The 26,639-nt window shown below is 35.5% G+C and overlaps 1 protein-coding gene across 8 annotated transcripts in view; it reads right to left on the minus strand.

Moving 5' to 3' along the window:
- LOC141389602 (uncharacterized) overlaps positions 1 to 26,639 on the minus strand; it is a 114,022-nt gene that overhangs the window by 11,574 nt on the left and 75,809 nt on the right. For all 8 annotated transcript variants that reach the window (XR_012409118.1, XR_012409120.1, XR_012409119.1 and 5 more), the window contains exons 4-5: positions 20,021 to 20,127; positions 6,458 to 6,567 (exon numbers count right to left, since the gene is read on the minus strand). Coding sequence is in view for 4 of the 8 variants with exons in the window: in XM_073961369.1 (XP_073817470.1) it covers positions 6,458 to 6,567; positions 20,021 to 20,127 (217 nt within the window). In the remaining 4 variants the exon portion in view is untranslated. The remainder of the gene's footprint in view (positions 1 to 6,457; positions 6,568 to 20,020; positions 20,128 to 26,639) is intronic.

Here is a 26,639-nt window from a genome sequence, read left to right on the forward strand (position 1 = left end):
GCTTGGGATGACATCTGTCAGTTATGTTTGGAAGTGCTAACCAACTGCTTTTTGTATACATATCTGAGTTATCTGTACAACTATAGTTCTCTTTGGAAAGTGAGAGATTTGGTGGTCCGTCTTGAAGCAGACCGACTATGAATGACTGCTATAGTACGCCAGATATTCCACCGTGTTTCTAGGACTAATTAATGACGTCTCATTGTAAAGCGTCATGTCATGTCAGATTTTCTCCTCGTAATCATATCCAAGGTTGCATTTTCGACATTCGCTGCAGGAAACTGTCTAACTCCTAATAACAAGTGCCGCAATGACGATGAGAGCTGATAAACTGTACTTTTCCCAAATTTTGCGTGGGAGGTTCACGAAGGAGTTTACCGATTTAGTTCATATTTAAACCTGATCTATGCCAAGAAGTAATGTTACCATATGCAAAGTTAAGACCAATTCGGTAACTTCCTTCGAGAGTTATCGTGCGCACTACTTTATCGAAAATATTCGATGTTTTGTGAGGGAAATACCGGAGGGAGTGGAACGATATGGCCGATCTTCGAACTTAAACTAAGTTTGGAAAGAATATTACAAATGTGGAACAAGCCGACCTTACTGGCATGAATCTTAAAATCTTCTCCTCTGGCGGAGGAGATACAGAATTGAATTGAATTTGAATTGTCCCAATTTCAACTTCTATATCTCAAAAGTTGTAAAACCTACGAAAATATCATTCAGGTCATTCTTGTAGAGAATTCTGATAGCTCCAACATTTTCTTTATACCCATTTTAATACGACTTGCGGTTTCTAAGCAAAATCGGGAAAAACTAAACAACCCCCAAAAATGTCAACTTGAATCGCGATTTATTTAAAAAGCGCTCCGGCGATTTTTTTTTGTTTTTTGATTTTTCTCATCTATGAACATTGTAGTTTCAGAATCCGCAAAAACTTCCCAGGTGTAAGCACCTTCCATTTAAATTTGATTCAAGAGCACCGTGTTTTATGAAAACCCAAGGAGTTTTTTTAAACGTTTATTTTTTATTTTTTTGTTTTGTTTCTTGGTGCTTGACCTTTTTAATAGATTGGAATATATGAAAAACTCATATTTTGATGCAAAATATGAAAAAGCTCAAAATTTTAACTTTGATCTTGAGCCCCTCTTCAACTAGTAGACCGGATTTGAAGCAGATTGTATTATTTGTCGAACACAAAAAAAATATTTGACCAGGAAAAAAGTTTTCAACCACTGACATTATCCTTCAAGGACTATCTGTACTGCTTTCGGATTAGCTTGGACTACATTTGAGGCAGTCAGGCATTGCTGACCTGGTAAGTGTGGAAACAATCGCTTCCATTGCCCTTTTTCGCGTATATGGGTGAATGTAATAATCAACGTTTTTTTTTTCTGCACAGCTCATACTCTTTCAGAAGTTTTCTTAGTATTGGTTGATCAAATATATGCGGCGAGTTCAATATTTTGCTCCATAGAGCTTTAAGCTTTAAATAGGGATTTAAATAATGAGCGCTAATAAATGTGGTTTGTGTAAACCACTTGGATTTTTGAGAAAACATGGACTTTTTAAAACACATTTTATAGGAAAACGTTGATTTTTTAATTTAAATCGTATTTTTTAAATTTGAAATTGATAAATTATTGAATGTAAGTCAAATTTTTTTCAAAATAAAGGTCCATTTACCGGTAATAAAATTTCATAAAAATTTATTGTGGATCAAAACTTCACGGCTAATCAAATTAGACTAAAATCATACAGATTGGTATTATAGTTTCGATGTTACAGCCAAAATAAGCACATATTTTGGTAAAAAAAAATATTTTTTGTTTGAAAAAATATTTTTTGTAGAAAATATTGGAAAAATCTATAGGACTACTTCCTTCATTTTGCCAAAATCTCCCAATAAAATATACAGATTTTGCTCTATAGACATTCATATTAAAGCTTTCCCATTGAGGAAGATAATTGGGTTGCTGAGGATATATCTCAAGGTTTCTGAAATGGAAATAGATGTCAAATAACCCATTTTGATTTATATGAATTTTAAAATACGTGTAAATCGCGTAATTATCAAAATCATTTTGTCCTCATGAGATTTTCAGAAAGACCCTATCTAAGAGGAGTTCCTTCGGTAAAAATGTCCAAAGTAGCCTTTTTTTACTGCGATATGATGATTTTCGTGGACAAGTCCATGTTTCCTGATATATTGGTCATATTGAGTGTAATGACTCCTAAAATAAGACACACTTCCAAAATGGAATATGACGGTCCATTCCCCATGATAAACGTTTGAGATTTTATCCTAATCCATATCTTTCTCGGCAAGTTCATACGCCCAAAATTCATAAGACCCCCTAAATTTATACGTTTTTTGGGAGAAAGGTGTTTCCATTCACACAGGATGAGGGTATACCTCTGTCGGCAAAGCCGACTGATTCTTTTTTACTTGTTAATAATTTTTATACCCTACACACCACTGGTAAGGGGTATTATGTCTTTGTGCATTTGTATGTAACATACAAAAGGAAACGAAATAGAACCATAGTTCCTTTTGGGGATATACATATAATCACTTTCTGAGTCGATTTATGCGTGTCCGTCCGTCTGTCTGTCTGTCCGTCTGTCCATGTATTTTTGTTCGCAACATACAGGTCGCATTTTTTGTCCAATTCAGCTGAAAATTGGGGACTACAACTTTTTTAGACATAGGAAGAACGCTATTGCTTTTGGTGAAAATCGGTTCAGATTTGGATATATGTAGCTCCCATATATATTTTCGCCCGATTTCACGTATTTGCTGCACCAAACACGCTATATAAGTCCAATTTTGATGAAATTTTAAATGTGTGACTGAATTTTGTCTACAAATAAGTGTGCAAAATTATATTGAAATCGGTCCGGATTTGGATATAGCTCCCATATATATTTTCGGCCGATTTCACGTATTTCCTGTACCACACACGCTATATATGTCCGATTTCGATGAAATTTGGAATGTGTGACTGAATTCGGTCTAGAAATAAGTGTGCTAAATTATATCGAAATCGGTTCCGATTTGGATATAGTTCCCATATATATTTTCGGCCGATGAAATTTGGAATGTGTGACCGAATTCAGTCTAGAAATAAATGTGCCAAATTATATAGAAATCGGTTCAGATTTGGATATAGCTCCTATATATATTTTCGGCCGATTTCACGTATTTTCTGTACCAAACACGATATATAAGTCCGATTTCAATGATATTTGGAATGTGTGACTTAATTCGGTCTGGAAATAAATGTGCCAAATTATATCAAAATCGGTTAAGATCTGGATATAGCTCCGATTTATATTTTACATATTCACAGTGGTGTAGGTTATCATATAGTCGGCCCCGCCCGACTTTGATCCTTTCCTTACTGGTTTTTAAATAAATCGTGGATTTAAAAAAATATTCTTTTCTATTAAATCGTTGATTTAAAAAAAAATATTTTTTAATAAATCGTGCATTTAAAAAAAAAATTTAATTAATCGTGGATTTAAAAAAAGTATTTGTTAATAAATCGTAGAGTTTTAAAAAAATATTTGTTTATAAATTGTAGAGTTTTAAAAAAATATTTGTTAAAAATTGTAGAGTTTTAAAAAAATATTTGTTAATAAATCGTGGATTTTTAGAAAAAAGTTTTTAAAAAATCTTGGAATTTAAAAAAAATATATTTTTTTAATAAATCGTGAATTTTTAGAAAAAAAAGTTTTTAATAAATCTTGGATTTTTTAAAAAAAATATTTTTTTTAATAAATCGTGGATTTTTAAAAATATTTTTCAAATTTTAAAAAAATATTTTTTAATAAATCGTGGATTTTTAAAAAAAAGTTTTTAATAAATCTTGGATTTTTGAAAAATTATTTCTAATAAATCGTGGATTTAAAAAAAAAAAATTAATAAATCGGGGATTTTTTATTAAATCGTGGATTTTTAAAAAAATATTTTTTAATAAATCGTGGACTTTTAAAAAATTATATTTTGATAAATCGTGTATTTTTAAAAAAAAGTTTTTAATAAATCTTGGATTTTTTTAAAAAAAAATATTTTTGTAACAATTCGTGGATTTTTAAAAATTTATTTTTGTAACAAATCGTGGATTTTTAAAAATTTATTTTTAATAAATCTTGGATTTTTAAAAATTTATTTTTGTAACAAATCGTGGATTTTTAAAAATTTATTTTTAATAAATCTTGGATTTTTGAAAATTTATATTTGTAACAAATCCTGGATTTTTAAAAATTTATTTTTGTAACAAATCGTGTATTTTTAAAAATTTATTTTTGAAACAAATCGTGAATTTTTAAAAAATTTATTTTTGTAACAAATTATGGATTTTTAAAAATTTATTTTTGTAATAAATCGTGGATTTTTAAAAATTTATTTTTGTACTAAATCGTGGATTTTTAAAAAAAATATTTTTTAATAAATCGTAGATTTTTAAAAATTTATTTTTGTAACAAATCGTGGATTTAAAAAAAATATTTTTAATAAATCGTAGAAATTTATTTTTGTAACGAATCGTGGATTTAAAAAAAATATTTTTAATAAATCGTGGATTTAAAAAAAATATTTTTAATAAATCGTGGATTTAAAAAAAATATTTTTAATAAATCGTGGATTTAAAAAAAAAATATTTTTAATAAATCGTGGATTTTTAAAAATTTATTTTTGTAACAAATCGTGAATTTAAAAAAATATTTTTAATAAATCGTGGATTTTTAAAAATTTATTTTTGTAACAAATCGTGAATTTAAAAAAATATTTTTAATAAATCGTGGATTTTTAAGAAATATTTTTTAATAAATCGTGGATTTAAAAAAAATATTTTTAATAAATCGTGGATTTTTAAAAATTTATTTTTGTAACAAATCGTGAATTTAAAAAAATATTTTAATATAAATCGTGGATTTTTAAGAAATATTTTTTAATAAATCGTGGATTTTTAAAAAAATATTTTTTAATAAATCGTGGATTTTTAAAAAATATTTTTTAATAAATCGTGGATTTTTAAAAAATATTTTTTAATGAATCGTGGATTTTTAAAAAATATTTTTTAATAAATCGTGGATTTTTAAAAAATATTTTTTAATAAATCGTGGATTTTTAAAAAATATTTTTTAATAAATCGTGGATTTTTAAAAAATATTTTTTAATAAATCGTGGATTTTTAAAAAATATTTTTTAATAAATCGTGGATTTTTAAAAAATATTTTTTAATAAATCGTGGATTTTTAAAAAATATTTTTTAATAAATCGTGGATTTTTAAAAAATATTTTTTAATAAATCGTGGATTTTTAAAAAATATTTTTTAATAAATCGTAGATTTTTAAAAAATATTTTTTAATAAATCGTAGATTTTTAAAAAATATTTTTTAATAAATCGTGGATTTTTAAAAAATATTTTTTAATAAATCGTAGATTTTTAAAAAATAGTTTTTAATAAAATAAATCTTGGATTAAAAAAAAATATTTTTAATAAATCATGAGTTTTTAAAAAATTACTTTTAATAAATCGTGGATTTAAAAAAAAAAAAAATTTTAAAATTGTGGATTTTAGAAAAAATGTCTAATAAATCGTAGATTTTTAATTTTTTTAATAAATCGTGGATTTTTAAAAATTTATTATAATTATTCATTGATTTTTAAAAAATATTTGTTGATAAATTGTGGATTTTTAAAAATGTGGGAAAATATTTTTGAAAAAGAAAAAATCGAAAATCATCACCCTAATATTTTTGATTTTTTATTTTCAGTCCGTGAAGAATTACGACATTCTCCCACAAACAAATAATAACTTTAGTTGAAAGTGAAAGTTGTCTTAACATAGAAATTTGGCATCAGAATGTTTGATTCAACTTTCAATACTTGCTTGCTAATTCTTCTTACATTAATATATTAAATTTAGTTCAATGGTATTGAAAAAACAACAGATAAATTTCAACATCAATCATTAAAGCGGATCATCAGCATATTCATAATGATCAATTTGTCAGCTGCCTGGCTGACTAGCAGAACAATGGGTCATAAAGAAAATGGCCAAAAATGGCAAGGTTTTGTTTAAAAATAATCATAAACTCTTCTGGCACATTAGGGTAAAATGTAATTACATGGAGTAATCTTACTAATGGAGCTGATTAGCGTTCATTATGATTTGATTTTATGCTTTTGCACTAATTGCTAACCACAACATTATGTGGGAAGGGCATTATTGTTAAGTTTATGCGGTCGAAATAAAATGGTAAGACAAATAAGTAGATCACCATTTGCTCGCTACTAACATTTGTTTCTCCAGTCCCCCAAAAAATATGATATCTTTGGAAACCAATGCCAGACATTCTAAAATGTCTTTGGATACCCTGAGAGCTCGGAAACCCTTAGTTTTTAATTTTATAATAACTATGTATGTTTATTCCATAACTTACCATTTGGTTTTGTAAATTCAGCACGGATTTTATATTCATGACCATAGACTGTCTCACGAACACGACGATCATTTTGCAGGAACTTTAGGATAACATGGGCGTTGTCATCTCTGGAAGTAAAGAATTAAAGACAAGAATGAATAAGGTACTCGCAGATATTAATCAAATGGGAGTTTCCACATGTTAGACAATTCAATTAATCATTAATTGCCGGAGACGGCGGTAACAACGACAACCGACGACGACGAGTGTTGAAACATACAAATGGTCTGTCGTTTTCATTATTATTACGTATGGGAAAACCTTTGAAAAATGAAAAAAAAAAACTATCAAATCAAATAAAAGAAATGCCAGTTGTGCAAAAGGCATGCGCTGTTGCCATTACTGGCATTGCTTTGCTGCATAGCCATGGATTGCATCACAGGCAGACCGTCAGTTAGTCAGCCAGCCCATGGTGTTTGTTACTCCTTCCTTCATAGGTTGCAGCCACAACAAAAGGTAGGTTGCCTAGTTGGGCACATAGCAAAAAAAAGTACACAAATAGTGGGCTATCGCTTGTCCACCATCAACCACCGACCAACCAATACCGGTTTCGCAAATATGAAAAATTCAAAAAACATCAAATCAAATCAAACAGCAACAACAACTACAAATGTCTATTACCGCTGCAACAAATTTGTTGTTTAAATTGTTGACTGCCTAACTGGGGGGCCATGGGGGAAACAAAAAGCAACAACAACACGAATTGGAAACGCGAATGCGAATTTAACAGAGCGTAAATTATTATTTAATTTCCCCATTCAGTTTGGTTCATGTTTTTCCATATTTTTCTCTAATTTTTTTTGTTGCTGCTGTTTTTTGTTTGCTTGCAAAAAACAAAACAAAACTATTATCCATTGAGTTTAACATCGACATAATATGTTTGCATGTACGTCCATCCGTGCGCTTGTCGAAGCATTGTGGGACAAATCCTAAACCAGCACACCAGCAATTATTTGAAATATTTACAGAAACGACAATAGACAAAAACAACAACAACAATAACGCTTTATAAAACAAAACTAATGGATAATATTTAGTTTAGATATCAGATACTGTTGTTTTGTTGCATTGTTGTATATTAGGGTGGTTCGAGATAAAAGAAAAACCCCATTCCACCAATGCCACAGCAAACTCTATATAAGAAGATTTTCGGTCTTCCATAGGAAGATTTGTAGTTTTCTGGCTGACGAACTATTTCCATCGAGTCTTCTATAAGAAGTCCATATGGTCTAAACTTCCATAAGAAAACTTTCAGGTCTTCCATAGAAAACCATCTAGGGTTCCATTTATGGTCTTCTATATATAGACCTTTTGGTCAACTATAAGAAGCAATTCAGGTCTTCTCTAAAAAGAAGAAATTCTGGTCTTCTCTAATAAAAAAATCTGATCTTCTATAAGAAGATATTCAGGTGATCCATTAAAAGACCTTCTATTATTCCATAAAATGATTTTCTGGTCTTCTATAAGACGGTCGTATATGGTCTTCTTAAACCACTAAATTTCCTTCTAAAATACCAGAATGTCTTCTTGTAGAAGAACTGATCTTCTATAAGAAAACATAGTGGTATGTTATATGAACGTCTACTAGGCCTCTATTGGAAGACGTTCGGCTCTACTCTAAGAGACTTTCCGGTCCGTTATGAGAATACCATCAGGTTTTCTATAAGAAGATGTTAAGATCTTCCATTACAAGACCTTATATTCTTCCATAAATGGACTTTATAGTCCTCTATAAGGTAGCTTAGTGGTCTTTAGTAAGAACAACTTCTAGGTTTCTATAAAAAGACCTACTTCTATACGAGACCTTCTGGTCTTCTATAAGAAGACCCTATATTGTTCCATAAACAACCTTGAAAAACTTAGTGATACTTTATAAGGTGCTTTTATGAGAAGGCTTTGTGGTCTTCTATGAAAAGACCTTCGGATCTTCCATAACAATAACATGCGGTGTTCTATAAGAAGATATTCGGGTCTTCTATAAGAAAAACTCTGGACTTTTGTGAAGACCTTTAGGTCTTCTATAAGAAGACCTTCCGGTCCTCTATGAGAAGACCTTCCGGTGTTCTATGAGAAAACCTTCCGGTCTTCTATGAGAAGACCTTCCGTTTTTCTATGAGAAGACCTTTAGGTGTTCTATGTGAAAACCTTCCAGTCTTCTAAGAGAATACTTTCCGGTTTCCTATGAGATAACCTTCCGGTTTTCTATGAGAAGACATTCCGGTCTTCTATGAGAAGGCCTTCCGGTTTTTTTATGAGAAAACCTTCCAGTCTTCTATGAGAAGACTTTTCAGCCTTCGAAGACAAGACCTTCCGGTCTTCTATAAGAAGACCTTCCGTTCTTCTATGAGGAGACTTTCCGGTGTTCTATGTGAAAACCTTCCAGTCTTCGATGAGATGAACTTCCAGCCTTCTAAGAGAATACCTTCCGGTTTTCTATGAGAAAACCATCCAGTCTTCTATGAGAAGACTTTTCAGCCTTCTAAGAGAACACCTTCCGTTCTTCTATGAGAATACCTTCAGTTCTTCTAGGAGAAGACCTTCCGGTGTTCTATGTGAAAACCTTCCAGTCTTCGATGAGAGGACCTTCCAGTCTTCTATGAGAAGACTTTTCAGCTTTCGAAGAGAAGACCTTCCGGTCTTCTATGAGAAGACATTCCGGTATACTATAAGAAGACCTTCCGTTCTTCTATGAGAAGACCTTCCCGTGTTCTATGTGAAAACCTTCCAGTCTTCGATGAGAGGAACTTCCAGCCTTCTAAGAGAATACCTTCCCGTTTTCTATGAGAAAACCTTCCAGTCTTCTATGAGAAGATTTTTCAGCCTTCGAAGAGAAGACCTTCCGGTCTTCTATGAGAAGACATTCCGGTCTTCTATGAGAAGACCTCCCGGTCTTCTACGAGAAGACATTCCGGTCTTCTATGAGAAGACCTTCCGGTGTTCTATGTGAAAACCTTCCAGTCTTCGATGAGAGGACCTTCCAGCCTTCTAAAAGAATACCTTCCAGTCTTCTATGAGAAGACTTTTAAGCCTTCGAAGAGAAGACCTTCCGGTCTTCTATGAGAAGACATTCCGGTTTTCTATGTGAAAACCTTCCAGTCTTCGATGAGAGGAACTTCCAGCCTTCTAAGAGAATACCTTCCGGTTTTCTTTGAGAAACCCTTCCAGTCTTCTATGAGAAGACTTTTCAGCCTTCGAAGAGAAGACCTTCCGGTCTTCTATGAGAAGACATTCCGTTCTTCTATGAGAAGACCTTCCGTTCATCTATGAGAAGACCTTCCGGTGTTCTATATGAAAACCTTCCAGTCTTCGATGAGAGGACCTTCCAGCCTTCTAAGAGAATACCTTCCGGTTTTCTAGGAGAAGACTTTCCGGTCTTCTGCGAGAAGACTTTCCGGTCTTCTATGAGGAGCCAGTCTTCGAGGAGAAGACCCTCCAGCCTTCTAAGAAAATACCTTCCGAATCGGACCTTTCAGCTTTCTAAGAGAAGACCTTCCGGTCTTCTATGGGAAGACCTTCCTATGATGAGAATGCCTTCCTGACTTCTATGAGAAGACCATCCGGTCTTCTATGAGAAGACCTTCCGGTCTTCTATGAAGAGACCTTCCGGTCTTCTATGAAGAGACCTTCCGGTCTTCTATGGGAAGACCTTCCAGTCTTCTATGAGAAGAACTTCCAGTCTTCTATGAGAAGACTTTTCGGTCTTCTATGAGAAGACCTTCCAGTCTTCTATGAGAAGACCTTCCGGTCTTCTATGAGAAGACTTTGCGGTCATCAATGAGAAGACCTTCCAGTCTTCTATAAGAAGACTTTGCGGTCATCTATGAGAAGACCTTCCGGTCTTCTATGAGAAGACCTTCCGGTCTTCTATGAGAAGACCTTCCGGTCTTCTATGAGAAGACTTTGCGGTCATCTATGAGAAGACCTTCCAGTCTTCTATGAGAAGACTTTGCGGTCATCTATGAGAAGACCTTCCAGTCTTCTTTGAGAAGACCTTCCGGTCTTCTACGAGAAGACCTTCCGGTCTTCTATGAAGAGACCTTCCGGTCTTCTATGAAGAGACCTTCCGGTCTTCTATGGGAAGACCTTCCGGTCTTCTATGAGAAGACCTTCCAGTCTTCTATGAGAAGAACTTCCAGTCTTCTATGAGAAGACTTTGCGGTCATCAATGAGAAGACCTTCCAGTCTTCTATGAGAAGACCTTCCAGTCCTCTATGTGAAGACCTTCCGGTCTTCTATGAGAAGATTTTGCGGTCATCTATGAGAAGACCTTCCAGTATTCTATGAGAAGACTTTGCGGTCATCTATGAGAAGACCTTCCAGTCTTCTTTGAGAAGACCTTCCGGTCTTCTATGAGAAGACCTTCCAGTCTTCTATGTGAAGACCTTCCGGTCTTCTATGAGAAGACCTTCCAGTCTTCTATGAGAAGACCTTCCGGTCTTCTATGAGAAGACTTTGCGGTCATCAATGAGAAGACCTTCCAGTCTTCTATGAGAAGACTTTGCGGTCATCTATGAGAAAACCTTCCAGTCTTCTATGAGAAGACCTTCCAGTCTTCTATGAGAAGACCTTCCGGTCTTCTATGAGAAGACTTCGCGGTCATCTATTAGAAGGCCTTCCTGTCTTGTATGAGAAGACCTTCCGGTCTTCTATGAGAAAACCTTCCGGTCTTCTATGAGAAGACCTGCCGGTCTTCTATGAGAAGACCTTCCGGTCTTCTATGAGAAGACCTTCCGGTCTTCTATGAGAAGACCTTCCAGTCTTCTATGAGAAGACCTTCCGGTCTTCTATGAGAAGACTTTGCGGTCATCTATGAGTAGACCTTCCTGTCTTCTATGGGAAGACCTTCCAGTCTTCTATCAGAAGACCTTCCGGCCTTCTATGAGAAGACTTTGCGGTCTTCTATGAAAGACCTTCCAGTCTTCTATGAGAAGACCTTCCAGTCTTCTATGAGAGGACCTTCCAGTCTTCTATGAGAAGACCTTCCAGTCTTCTATGAGAAGACCTTCCGGTCTTCTATGAGAAGACTTTGCGGTCATCTATGAGAAGACCTTCCAGTCTTCTGTGAGAAGACTTTACGGTCTTCTATGAGAAGACCTAACAGTCTTCTATGAGAAGACCTTCCAGTCTTCTATGAGAAGACTTTGCGGTCATCTATGAGAAGACCTTCCGGTCTTCTATGAAAAGACCTTCCGGTCTTTTATGGGAAGACCTTCTGGTTTTCTATGGGAAGACCTTCCTTCTTCTATGGGAAGACCTTTCGGTCTTCTATGGGAATACCTTCCGGTCTTCTATGGGAAGACCTTCTGGTCTTCTATGGGAAGACCTTCTGGTCTTATATGGGAAAACCTTCAAGTCTTCTTTGGAAAGATATTCCATTATTTTATGGGAATACCTTCTGGTTTTTTAAGAAGATCTTCTTTTCTTCTATAAAGCATCTTAGTGGTCTTTTATAAGAAGACTTTCTAGGCTTCTATAAGAAGAACTTTTTCTCTTCTACGGGAAACACTTCTGGTCTTCTATGGAAAGTCCTTCTGGTCTTCTATAGGAAGACCTTCTGGTCTTCTATGGGAAAACCTTCAGGTCTTCTTTGGGAAAATCTTCCGGTCTTTTATGGGAATACCTTCTGGTCTTCAATGGGGATATTTGCTGGGAGAGCTTCTTGTCTTCTATAAGAAGGGTTTCTGGTGTTCTTTAGGAATATGTTTTGTATTTCTATAAAAGAACTTTTGTCTTCTGTAAGAAGACTTTGTGGTCTTCTATAAGTACACCTTATGTCTTCCATAGAAGGCCTTATGAATGAAGAAGACCTTTTTCTACTTTCTCGCCTTCCAAAATACCCATTTTGAACTTCCATAGCAAGACCTTCCGATCTTCTTTAATAAGACCTTGTGGTCTTCTATTAAAAAGAGAATCTAGTCTTCCATAGGAACAATTTTTGTCTTTCAAAAGAAAGTATGGTGTCGTTTTATAGGAAGTCCTTGTGTTCTTCTACAAATAGACTTTTGTTCTTCTATTGGAAGACTTTCGGGTCTTCTAAAACAAGACTGTCTGCCTTTCTATAAGAAGACCTTCTGGTCTTCTTTAGAAGGTCTTATGAAATTCTATAAGAAAGCTGATCGTCTTCTATTGGAAAAACTTCTAGTCTTAAATAAGAAGAACTTTTGCTCTTAAGTTTGGGAGTTTTTGGAATCATTAGTGGAAATAATGAAATAATGAAATCTCTTTAACAAGTTACTACTAGTCTTCCTAAGACGAATAGACAGAAGACATATTCAAAACAACGTCATACCTCATTACATTTTTCTAAGTACACGTTATTTTGAATTGTTATGCGGCATTTATTTTTTAATCTCGAGTCTCACTTGAGACTTCCACAATCATCTAAATTTTGTTGTTAATATTTTTTATTATTACTTCTTCTTGTCTTTCATTTTGAATATTTCAAAAACCGAATCATTTCTACTGAAGTTCATTGACAACCCCACACAATGACAATTTAACACCAACTACAGCAACAAAATTGTGACTTCATAATAACGTCATTGTGATCTCTTGACAATTTTTTAAGCTATAAACGTGGGCTGTACCAATGGAACGAATGACTTAAAGTTGTCTTGTTTTGCCTTTGGTTTGGGAAGTAATGAAGGAAATATGATAGTGGGTGGATAGGTTGCTTGTTTTTTTTTTTCATTTTTTTTGAAACAGAACACAAATTCTTAAACATAATTATAGGTAATATAAAACGAAGAACATTTGCTAAAGGTATGTTTATGGTGCGTGGTAGTGATGTGTGTTTTATGGTCTTCGCAGTTATCTCAGAATAAGCGAGTTGCTGTTGTTGTTATTATTGTTGATATGGGCGAATGAAATCAAATCCCCAAAGTTGTCATTATAATCTTGCAAAATTATATGTCTGGCAAAAAATAAACTAAATTAAGATCATCGTAGCCATGTCATGCAAACTGTACATAATTGAAGCAATAGCTTCAATAAATGCCTATGTTTATTAGGTGCAAGCGTTTTATTGGTGTTTTAGATCTTATTTTATAGTAAACTAGAGGATTTTTCTTATATAGCGGACTGGAAGAGAGTACGAAAATTGGTTAAAAATTCGATCACCATAGTGTTTCTTACAATCTATTTCGCTCCACTCATTATGTCATCTAACTAACTAAAGTTCAACGCCTTACTCCATAGTGCAGCTACTCTCTGATCGTTGTGAATTTTTTACATGATGTACTCCTTAAGTGTCCTATTACAAATGTATATTTTTTTCTTCGATATGTTCGCGCTTCCTGTGATAATGAACTGAAGTCTAAAAAGCCCACAGCCATAACATGACGGTTTGTTTTATTCTTTTATACTTTATTGGATCACTCAGTGGAATATTTATGTCCTCTCTTTATACTATCGTATATCCAGTTATTGCATAAAATCCTTGTCTCAATTATTGCGGTATAATTTTTTTGGGGCTTCCCTTCTTAATATTTTTAGTTTTGCTTTTTCGGCTAAATCCACTGATGCTCTTTAACTGGTCCGAAACTCCGTTTGATTGAATTTTATAATCAGTAATCGAAAGCAGCCTTACAGTCGAAAAAGGAGGTCCGAGGGCTGCACGATAACTATCTGGCCTAACAATGAAAACGATAATATTTACCATCAAAAAAAGTTTTATTGATTTCTTATGTAATCCCCAGCATAATTTCTACACTTTTTATGCGCTGAAACCAATTGTTGAAGCATTTTTCCCACTCCGATTGAAAAACCTCCAAAACATGGAACGCTTCAGCAGCATCTTCTGGCGACGAAAATCGTTTAACACGCCTTTTTTCTTGATATGCTGGAATCAAATGAAGTCATTAGATCCCCAGTCAGGGTTGTACGGCGCATGACCCATCAATTCCACGTTTTGTCCGGTCAAGCCGGCACTAGTTTGAATCGATTTGTGAGAGCTCACATTGTCATGATGCAGAACGATTCGTCTTCTTATGTTCGTTTTTCGAATTTCTCACGAGACTTCAGGCCAACAAATTATAGTGTAACACTTAGAATTAACCGTCCTAAATTTCCCAACTCGTATAGTTGCCACACGGTCAGTTTTGCCGAAGAAACAGGCGACCATTTGCTTCGAAGGTCTTCTTCCATGAACAACTTTCGTTGGATTTGGCTCGCTTTCGATCGGTCTATTCCTGTTTTGTTTCGGACTCCTAAGCATAGATCCAATATTCGTCGTCTGTGACGATCTTATGAATGTTGTTTGAAGCACCGCGATCGTTTTTATTCACAATTTCTTTGCACCAATTCACAAGAGCCTTTTTTGAGCGATTGTCCAATTTTTTGGGATCTAACGAGAAATGTCCATGTTTGCGTCCTGGTATTCAAGCAATATCAAATGTTAGTTGGTGGAAGAAATATCCAAGGGTGCCTCTATTTCACGGTATATAACATGTCCATCTTGCATTATCCGTTCACGCACGGCTTTATTTTTTCTGGCACAACGTCCGATTTTGGGCGACCCTCTCGACCTTCGTTTTTTGGGGTGTGTCGCCCACAATTGAATTCATTAAACCAGGATAGGATGGTCCTTTATCGACAAAGATTTAATTTAATCGATGCACTCTTGCCGTGATTATCCATGTCGAAAATTATTACCCGGACGAAAATGTTCACTAGTAAATTCCATGATTTTGTCAAGTCACTGTAAACTACCCAACACATGGTCGTATGTCAAAACTGTCCTAAGTACGCTTAGGCTAAAAACTGTCCAACCTTCCAAAAAAATGCCAAATGACGCCTGGCGATATTGCGTGTTGCCTAGGCCAGAAAGTTTTCTTGCCCACGAAAAAGCTAACATCACTGTAAACAGGGCCTCTAGGAGTACCTTCTGTAAAAATGTCCAAAGGATCCCCGAACAGACCTTTAAGCGCACTTAAACAAAAATGTTGAACATTTGTGTGGGTGGTACCCCAAGGAGTTGACCTATAGGGTCCACTTTTGAACATAAACTAAGTTTGGACAATATACATATTTTGAAATGCAAAGTTTGAACCTAATCGGTTGCTCTGTTTATGAGATATCGCGCATACTATTTTAGGGAATATTTTCGATCTTGTGTGGGTGAGGTACCGATAGGAGTGGACCTATAAGCAACATCTCTGAATATCATCTAATATTCAATGAAACGATATGCCCACGAAAAACATAATATCGCTGTAAACAGGACCACAACGAATTGTTGTGGAGGTACCCTAAAAAGGAGACCGGTATGGGCCTTTTTCGAATATGATTCAAGAGCAGCTCTTAAAGTGAACTTATTCGAAGGAGTGGACAAATATAGTCCATATTCGAACCTGATCTATATCTGGTAGACATATTAGGATGTGTACTGAAGGGACCAAATCCTTCCATCAAAAGTTATCGTGCGCACAATTTTTCCGAACATTTTTGAACTTACCTGTGAGGAAGGTACCTGAAGGAGTGGACCGATATGGCTTATCTTCGAACTTATACTAAGTTTGGACAACATTTTACGAAGGCCAAATTTTGGACTGAATCGGCAGATCCGATCAAGAGTTATCTTGCGCTCCAACCATTACACACGGTGTCGTAGAGGGCTTTTCACCTTTCATGCTATTTGCTCAGGAAGTATGGACTTGTCCCAGATGAAATTGGTACCGTCATATGGGGGCGGTGAATACAAGTTGTTACTACAAAAATCAAAGCGATTCGAGAGCAGGTCCTAAACTGAACTTTTCCGAACTTTTGTGTGGGAGGTACCCGAAAGAGTGGACCGATTGAGTCCACCTTGGAACCTCATCTAAGTCTGGTAGAAATTTCACGATGTGCAAAGTATGGGTCAAATCGATTATTCCCTTCAAGAGTTATTGTGCGCACAAATTTTCCGAACATTTCCGAACTTTTGTGGGATAGGTACCTGAAGGAGTGGGTCAATATAACCCATCTTCGAACTTAGAATAAGTTTGGACAAAATATTAAGATAGCCAAATTTTGGACAGAATCGGTTAATCCGTTTGAGAGTTATCGTGCGCTCCAGCCAGACAGACAGACGGCCGGACGGACATGGTTAAATCAGCAACAAATTGTCTGAAACACATTTCGCCCAAACATACTTGGGGTCTAAAGGCATTATTTCGATTAGGCACATTTTGCCCGTATGAAAGTGGTATATACACTTTTTACACTCGTTAGCATAAATGCTGAGGGTATAATGAATGAAAACTATGCGAGAGGAGCTCTTAAACTTCACTTTATCCGAATTTTGTGTGGGAGGTAACCGAAGGAGTGGACCGATATAGTCTATATTCAAACCTGATACATAACTGGATGAATTAATACGATGTGCAAAGACTGCACCAATCAAAAACTCCCTACGAAAATGATCTTGCGGGTTTGCTATTTTGGTTGGTGCCGTCAGGGATTCTTGGAGCTTTTAGGTCAATATCTCAGGAAGTATGTACTTGCGCAAGAAAAAAACTTGTACGGCCGTAAAGGGAGCCGCAAAGATAACTTACTGAAAAAAAATTCAAAACGATCCGACAGGAAATCTTAAACTTCACTGTATCCTAATTTTATGTAGGAGGTACCAGAAGGAGTGGACCGATATAGTCCATATTCAAACCGGATCTATATCATAAAGCAATAATACGATGTACAAAGTTTGGACCAAACCGATTGCTTCCTTCGAGGTACATATATCGTTTACAGCATTTTACAGTAAATTTTTGAACTTTTGTGGGGAGGTACCCGAAGCAGTGGACCGATATGACCCATCTTCAAACTTAAACTAAGTTTGGTCAAAATATTACGATACCCAAAATTTGTTTCGAATCGCACCAGCCAGACAGACGGACGGACATGGCTAAATCGGCTCCAAATTGTCTGAAACGAATTTCGTCCAAACATACTTGGGGTCTAAAACCGTTATTTCGATGAGGCACATTTTTGGTCGTATCATATTTGGTCCTAGCCTAAAGGCTAAGGGTTTAAATCTTATTATAGAGACCAAAATGAAGACCAATGGAAGACAAAACGTCTTCTTAGAGAAGGTCAATAGGTTTTCTTATAGACACCAAAAGTTCTTCTTATAGAATACAGAGAGGTCTTCTCATGGAAGACCAAAAGATAGTCATACGGAAGACCAAAAGGTTTTCTTACGAAAGACCAGACCAAGAGGTCTCCTTATAGAAGACCAAGAGGTCTTGTTATAGAAGACCAAGAGGTCTTGTTATAGAAGACCAAGAGATCTTCTTATACAAGACCAAGAGGTCTTCTTATAGAAGACCAAGAGGTCTTCTTATAGAAGACCAAGAGGTCTTAATTTAGAAGACCAAGAGGTCTTCTTATAGAAGGCCAAGAGGTCTTCTTATAGAAGACCCAAATATTTTATTTAGGAATACCAAAAGGTCTTCACATCGAAGACCATAATCGTCTACTTATGGAAGACCAAAAAGTCTTCTTATAGGAGACCAGAAATCCTCTTATAGATAAGCGAAGAGTCTTCTTATAAAATACCAAACACCAGAATGCGTTCTTTTAAAAGACCAGAATGTCTTCTTAAAGAAGAAATGGTGTGCTATACAAGGTGAAGAAGGCCCAAGGTCTTCTTATATAAGACAATGCTAGAAAGTCTTGTTATATAAGATGGGAAGGTTTTCTTGTAGACGGACTAGGATTTTTACTGATAGAAGACCAGAACACATGGTTTGTTTTTGTTAATATAATTTTATTTAGCTACATTTGTCTTGAATATTTTTGCTTTAAGTTTTGCCTTCTTTCCGAATAACCTTCTACATATGTATATCACGGTGCTCTTGAAACAATTTTAAATGGAAGGTGCTTACACCTTGGAAGTTTTTGCAGATTCTGAAACTACATGGATGAGAAAAATCAAAAAACAAAAAAAATCGCCGGAGCGCTTTTTAAATAAATCGCGATTTAAGTTGATATATTTAGGGGTTGTTTAGGTTTTTACGATTTTGCTTAGAAACCGCAAGTCCTATCAAAATGGGACTAAAGAAAATGTTGTAGCTATGAAAATTCTCTACAAGATCGACCTTTATAATATTTTCGTAGGTTTTACCACTTTTCAGATATAGAAGTTCAAATTGGGACAATGCATTGACTGTATCGCCCCCTTATAAAACAATGTCATGAAGGGTGCGCCTTAACTAACTTTTGAAGAAAAGCGCTTACGCAGGGGAAGTTTTTGTGAATTCTGAAACAGCAATGTTCATAGATGAGAAAAATCCAAAAACAAGAAAAAATCGCTGTAGGGATTTTTAAATAAATCGCGGTCCAATGCACATTTTTAGGTGTTTTTCAGCTTTTCACGATTTTGCTTGGAAACCGCAAGTCCAATCGAAATTGAGCTAAAGAAAATGTTGTAGCTGTAAAAATTCTCTACAGGATTGACGTTTATGATTTGTTCTCAGGCTGTACCATTTTCGAGATAAAGAAGCTCAGTTTACATTTTTAGGTTTTTTTTGTTAGGGTTTCCCGATTTTGCTTGAAACCGGCAAATTTTGTCGATGTGGGACCTGAGAAAATCTTAAAGCTGTGAAAATTCTCTACAAGACTGGCTTAAGTAACTTTTCCTAAGTTGTACCATTTTTTAGATACATAAGTTTAAGTTGGGAATTTGCAGTCATGACATTGTTTTATAAGGGGGCGATACAGAATTGAATTGAATTTGAATTGTCCCAATTTTAACTTCTATATCTCAAAAACGGTAAAACCGACGATAATACCATAAATGTCAATCTTGTAGAGAATTTTCATAGCTACAACATTTTCTTTAGTCCCATTTTGATAGGACTTGCGGTTTCTAAGCAAAATCGTGAAAACCTAAACAACCCCTAAAAATGTCAACTTAAATCGCGATTTATTTAAAAAGAGCTCCGGCGATTTTTTTGTTTTTTGATTTTTCTCATCGATGAACATTATAGTTTCAGAATCCGCATTAACTTCCAAGGTGTAAGCACCTTCCATTTAAAATTGTTTGAAGAGCACCGTGATATGCATTTCCAAATCCCACACAAAACTTTCACTGAACTTAGAAAAACTATATTTTGTTTTTGTTGGTTTTTACCTTTCAAAAAATAACATTCACTGCACGTGCTGATGCATTACATTTTTGTTTCTTTTTTCTTTTGATAATAAGTGACAGATAACAACATACACACAAAACATATTTAGATTTTTTTCCAATTTTTCAACATCATCAATTTTCAAATGAAAACTGGCAAATAACAACAAAAAAATTTGCTTGTTTAACACATCACCTTTCAACTGAACGGATTGTGATAACCTTCACATGTTCATTCAGCTATGCCGAAACTTTGCTTTTCAATGGCATTGAGGCAATTTTCCACCACCACACTTGAATTGCAGTAATGGGTGCTCGCTCAAGTGTCAGACTGTTGTTGTTGTCGTGGTGGGATTGTCTGCCTATCGCCTTAACATCGTCAAGAAGTGAAATTATTAGCAATGACTTGGGCTTACCTTCCGAAACCAGCTTTGCCACAGGTGATAACATAAAATTTATCATCGGCCAATTCCAATGTCTTGTGGACACGTACCGCCAGTTGAATGGACCTTTCCTCGGTGCGCTAATCGATGTGAAAAAATGGAAAGAAAAATAAATGAACGATTAAAGAGAGGTCAATTGGTTTAAACAACTTTGTAGTTAATATTTAGTTGATAAGTTTTAACAAATTAGATTTGATATATGATTTAAATATGGAGATTAACAACAAAGCAGATTATTTGTAAATATTATTAAAAGATTATTGTGTGGTCAACAGTGTTGGTTTGCAATGCCATTAAATTAATTACCAAGTGTGTGTGTTTTAAGTGAAAATTGTGCACATTATTGAATTGAGTTAATCTATATCAGCATGTTGTTTGCCAACATAATACCTACTTAGCCATAACAGCTACAAATGCTGTTGTTGTTTTTTTTCGAATGCAGCTGCTGCTGTCCAACTGCAAGACATTGCAGCAAATTCATTCCTACAAAGTCGTGTTTGTTTCCTCTATGTGATACATAAGTTAGTTTTTTTATGCCACACAAAATGTTTTATAATTGCAAATAAACAATTGCCATTTTTTAATAGTTTGTTTATTAGAAATATGCATTTGTGATAGTGTTGGTGCGGCTGGTGTTTGTTGCATTCACCTTAAACAAAAGACTTAGGCAACAAACTTGCCATGAAGTTTGTTTTTTTACTATGGCCAAACTTAGATTATGTTTTTCTTTTGTATGTGAAACATTTTTTCGTCATAAAAATAAGTTATTTACAAACGGTATTAGTCGGTTTACCATATAAACGACCAATTCACTTCCATTCAAAGTGTTTAAAACGGATTAAAAGTTCATTGTAATGTGTAAACGGTTTGTGGCCACCAGAGGCTGAGTATTGAAGTTTATTGGTGCAATGATTAAAACTGTGAACTGCATACGGCAGGACAGTATCAATTGTGATACTAAAAACAGGGGAGTGAATTGTTTTTTTTTTTCGAATTATGCTTTAAACAGATAGCAAATGCTCAATATATATAAAAGTAAATAAGTATCTGTCGCTTTGCCGACAGAGTATACAGTAGGCCTTTGTGAATTAAAAATTTCATCTATGGACAGACACGGTGCTCTTGAAACAACTTTAAAAGAAATTAAAATGTTCATAAATGAAACAAGACAAAAGTATCAGTCGGCTTTGCCGACAAAGATATACCCTCAGCCTGTGTGGATTGAAATACCTTTTTTCGGATTCGGCTTTGCCAACAGAGATATACTATCAGCCCGTGTGGATTGAAATACTTTTTTCCCAAAAAAAGTTATGTATTTAAGGGGTTTTCAAAATTTTGGGCGTATGCACCGACAAAGTATGGATAGGATTAAACCTGAAAAATTTGGCTGGGATATCGATAGATAGGGCTTTTTTATTCCACTAGCCATCGAAAAACATAATATCGCTGTAAGCAGGGCCACTGTGAAAACCTTCGGTAAAATGTCCAAAGAATCCTCCAACCACACAAAAATTTGTAACAGTTGTGTGGGTGGTACCACAAGCATTGGACAGATATGGCCCAAATTTGAACATAAACGAAGTTTCGACAATACTTAGAGATCCAAAGTTTGGTTGCTACGTCTATGAGAAATCGCGAATACCATTAAGCGAAGCGGAAGGAGTAGACCTATAAGCACTACCTTCGAATTTCATCTAATATTCGAAGAAATATTACAATATACAAAGTGTGGACGAACGCAGTATTCGGTTCGAGCCCTCCAGCCACTACATATGCTGTCATAATGGTTTTTTTACAACTTTGAGCTGTTTTCTCAAGAAGTATGAACTTGCCCCTGAAAAAAATTTACTGCCGTAATTGAGGCAGCGAAAGCAAGTTGCTTCAACAAAAATCAAAGTGATTCGAGAGCAGGTCTTCAAGTGAATTTATCCAAAATGTTGTGTGGGAGGTACTCGAAGGAGTTGACAAATTTAGTCCATATTCGAACCTGATCTATATCAGGTAGATATTTTAGGATGTGTGAAGTATGGACCCAATCAGTCAATTCCATCAAGAGTTATCGTGCGCACGATTTTTCCGAACATGTTTGAACTTTTGTGGGGGAGGTACCTGAAGGAGTGGACCGATATGGCTTATCTTCGAACTGAAACTAAGTGTGCAGAAAATATTACGAAGACCAAGTTGTGCACCGAATCGGCAGATCCTTCGAGAGTTATCTGGCGATCCAACCACTACACACGGTGTCATAGGGCTTTTTTGTACCTCTCAGGCTATTTTCTCAGAAAGTAAGGACTTGCCCCTGATGAAACTTATACCGTTATATGGAGGCAGTGAATACAAGTTACTACAACAAAAATCAAAGCGATTCGTGAACTGGTCCTAAACTGAACTTTTCCGAAATTTTGTGTGGGAGGTACCCGAAGTGGTGGACCGATATTGGAACCTCATCTAAGTCTGCAAGAAATTTCACGATGTGCAAAGTATGTACCAAATCGGCTACTTCTTTCAAGAGTTCTCGTGCACACAAATTTTTCGAACATTTTCGAACTTTTGTGGGGGAGGTACCGGAAGGAGTGGACCGATATAACCCATCTTCGAACTTAAACTAAGTTTGGACAAAATATTACGAAAACCAAATTTTGGTATACAAAATCAAAAAAAAAAAAAAAACGCCGGAGCGTTGATGGGGGCCCACAGAGGAAGAAGTCTATTGATTTTGGTGATGATCGGATAATATTCCAGGGTCGGAATTGGCATAAACTTATTTGGGAAAAGGTCAACGTTTTATTTCAAAGCCAAAAGCTCTGTTTCTTTAAGAGGTATATCAAAAGCAAAACCTGGCAAGGAAAGTAGAAAATATCACCTTTACAACGATGTGAAGTAGGTTGTCATAGGTGGTCAAACAACAAATATATCGCAATAGTCGATAATGCATCCCATTTTCCGATTTTTTTGTAATCACGCTACAGGCCGCAGTTTTGATCGGATCGTCACGATTTTTTTGGGAGTTGTTGCGGGCCCCACAGAGGAAGAATAATCAAAAAGATTATGTGGAGAAAAATTAACGTTTTTTTCTTATGCTAATATATCCACATCTGGTAGGAGTAATCCAAAAGGAAAGCCCGCCAATGGAAGAAGAAAATATCTCTTTTATATTGATGCAAATTATGTTGGCGTAAGTAGGCAAACAACCGAGATATCGCAAAAGTCAGTAATATAGCCAATTTTTCCATTTTTTTTAATCACCCTACAGGTTGGAATTTAGATCGGATAGTCACGAAATTTTGGGGGGTTGATGGGGGCCCCACAGAGGAAGAAACCTATTGATTCTGGTGATAGTCATATAATATTTAGGGGCCGGAATGGGGAAAAACTTATGTGGAGACAAATTCAAAGTTTTTTCTTTGTAAATATATCGGTTTCTAGTAGGGGTATATTAACGGCAAAACCTGTCAATAGAAGAAGAAACTATTACCTTTACATTGGTGTAAAGTAGTTTGGCGAAGGCGAAAACAAAGCAGATACCACAATAGTTGGTAATGCATCCAATTTTTCCATTTTTTGCAATCACGCCTCAGGTCGCATTTTTGATCGGATGGTCACGAAATTTTGGTTGCTTATGGGAATCCCAGAGAGAAAGAGGCATATTATGTTTGGTGGCAGTCGGATTATATTCCCCAAAAGGAATGTTTACCAGTGAAAAGCTTATGCACAGGGGTAGTGGTGTAGGGTATCACATGGTCGGCCCCGTCCCGACTATAGCCTTTGCTCACTTCTTTTTAACTCATTTTGACACTTGTCTCAACGTTTTTTTTAAGATATGTCCTGATATGGGCCCCTAATGATTTGGGACCTTGATGTAAAAGAGATCTTTGTCAGGCTCATATATCAATAATCAATAAATTTTCATTTTCAAGGTCAAAATTTACGGGTTTTTTTTTAACTTTTTTTTCTCCATATGCCAAACCGATCAAAATTGAAGCAAACGCCAACTATGTACAGTGGGGCTGCCCAAAAAACGACAAAATGTTTTTGTTTGATGGCCTAACCCCAACATTTTTTCCATTTGATTCAAAACCCTTATATACGACATTTTATGGCGATCGGTTAACGTTAACCCGTGCCACCAGAAGGATCTTTGTTTCCATAGTAAATCATGTCTTCGATCTTTGGCGATACTAGGGATATACAGAGATTGCCGCCCATTGATATAAAAGAGAATCTCTAGATCGAAAAGCATATCTGGCAGGTTTGAGTAGTATTCTTACTGATGCAATGTCGGCACATTCCTTACCTCTCTTACACAAGATCCACACTTTTGCTATTTAATCCAGGCGAATACTACTAATCGGATCGTTTTGAAATATTAATAGCGGGTAGACCTCGGGATTCCAACTACAACATTACAATTTGTTTCTAGAGTACTTCCCGGAAATTTTCCATTTACGGTCACTCCTTTATAAAGAAGGAGTAAATGCTAAACTTACATAATGTTTCAAGATAAACTATCGGCCTGTTTCTCTAATTTGAACCAATTCGGTGTTGAATCTTGGTAGAGAAACATATCATTTAAGTATCTCCTCCCTAACTATAGAAATGCCCCAATATTTAGGGCCACTCATTTGTCCAGGTTTTACTGCAGGTAGTCTTATGACCTATTTTAAAACGCTGTAATTTTATTCTAAATATTCCCCTCGATAATGGGCGAAAACTTCCAATTAGTGTTTTTTTAATTGGGGTTCTTTTTGTAGGTCATGTAAGTCCAGCATTACTGGTATTGGTTTTTTTATTGCACTCATAGGCTGAGTGTATTTAGCTGTATGATGCTTTTTTACTTTTTATTTTTCTTTTCAACCCTCCTAACCACTGTGCCCCATTTTCGCCTATTACATTCAAATGCATTGCAACGCACGAACAAACAAAAAATATAACAAATTTGCATTCCACATGCTGTGGTTAGTGGATAGTCGGTGGTGGCAACCTCTCTAGCACAATCTATGACCAGTCACAAATGGAACAAATTTATTATTGTTGTTGGTGTTGTTGTTGTTGTCATTGTTACTGTAGTGTCTAGTTTAAAATTTGGTCCGTTGTTGTCGCCACCGTCATCATGGCCGTCTAACTTATTTTTAATCTAATGGCTATAATGTCTGTCCGTCTGTGTGTCTGTCATATTGTTATTGCCCCAGTGCAACTGGAACACATTCACCACTTCTTGAACGACGACCTGGATATGAAAGGAACAGAAAAAACAGCACTGAGAGACATGATTATGTTCCACTCTGTGCTGGTTGTTCTGGTTGTAGTACTACTACCTGGAAACATGTTTTGGCAATTGTTTCGTGGCTGCCGCTGCTGCTGGATAACAGAACTCTGTGCTGGCTGGCTGGCAATTCGTTTGGCTGGTAAATTGCCAAGCAAATGAAGTGACACTCCCTTAAAATGGAACCTGAAATACAGCAAATGTGGTGGCTTGGTTGCTAGACAATATATACTGTGGCTGGGATTTGTGAGTTTAAAAGTTTTTTTAGCTGCCCCAAAAGGTGGTTCGAAACAAAAACTCCACAGAAATTGCAAGTTTTATGGAGGTGCAACACCTCCCCACCTCATAACTCTTAACTACGGCAGACAAAATGACCATTTTATGTCTTGGCCACTTAAGACACATGGACAAAAGCATGCTTGGTGCTGCTGGTTAGAGGTAGATAAGCAACAAAAGGTGGCTGCACTTACGAAGTGGCTACGCTCCCCCTCCCTCCCATCTTCCAAATTGTTGGGCCGGCACATTGGCTCTCCTGAGATTTGTGTTACATACGTGAAAAATCAATGACGCACGTTGTTGTTTTTCCAGTTCACAGCCAAGTATTTGTTGCTAATTTGGCCACAAGTGGTAAATTTCTATTCGTGTATTTGTTGCTGGTGGCATGGCAAATGCAAAGTAGCATTAAGTGGCCAGCTTCACACACACATACCTGTGTACATGTGTGTGCCCTATTCGCCTCAATATTTATTGGTTTCTGTGTGCTGTGCCTTGGCGAAAATCCGTGACTACGATTTTTTAATATAAATTAGAGCGGTTTGGCATTTGCAGAACATAAATCTAAGGGTAACTTTCACAAAATAGCAAAACAGCAACGGTTTTTTGAAGGTAATGCAAATTCTTGCAGGTTTGTGTCTTAAATCTTTTGTTTGCAATTTGAAAATGACTTGAGTTATTATAGAAAGTAATGAAATTTAATCTTTTGGCGAACAAAACGACATATTTGATTGGGGAAATTGTTTGATTTTTCCAAAATTTGTTGCCCAAGTTGTTTTTACTTATCTCGAGGACACGTGGAAAAAATGCTGAAAAAAATGCCACATGCATCTTGTAGTTGGTGGTGGCAGGCTCTCTAGCATAATCTGAGTCACAAATAGAACAAATTTATTATTCTTGTTGGTGTTATTGTTGTTGTTGCTATTTTACTGTAGTGTATAGTTTAAAATTTGGTTCGTATAATATACACCGCTTATAAAGACATTTTACATGTTTGTCGGCACCGATCCAAAACAAAAATTGTAGACCGATATTATTTATACCATCCACCAATAT

This window comes from Musca autumnalis, unplaced genomic scaffold (assembly GCF_047663935.1).
Source record: "Musca autumnalis isolate F117 unplaced genomic scaffold, ASM4766393v1 scaffold_1, whole genome shotgun sequence".
NCBI classification, from domain to species: domain Eukaryota; kingdom Metazoa; phylum Arthropoda; class Insecta; order Diptera; family Muscidae; genus Musca; species Musca autumnalis.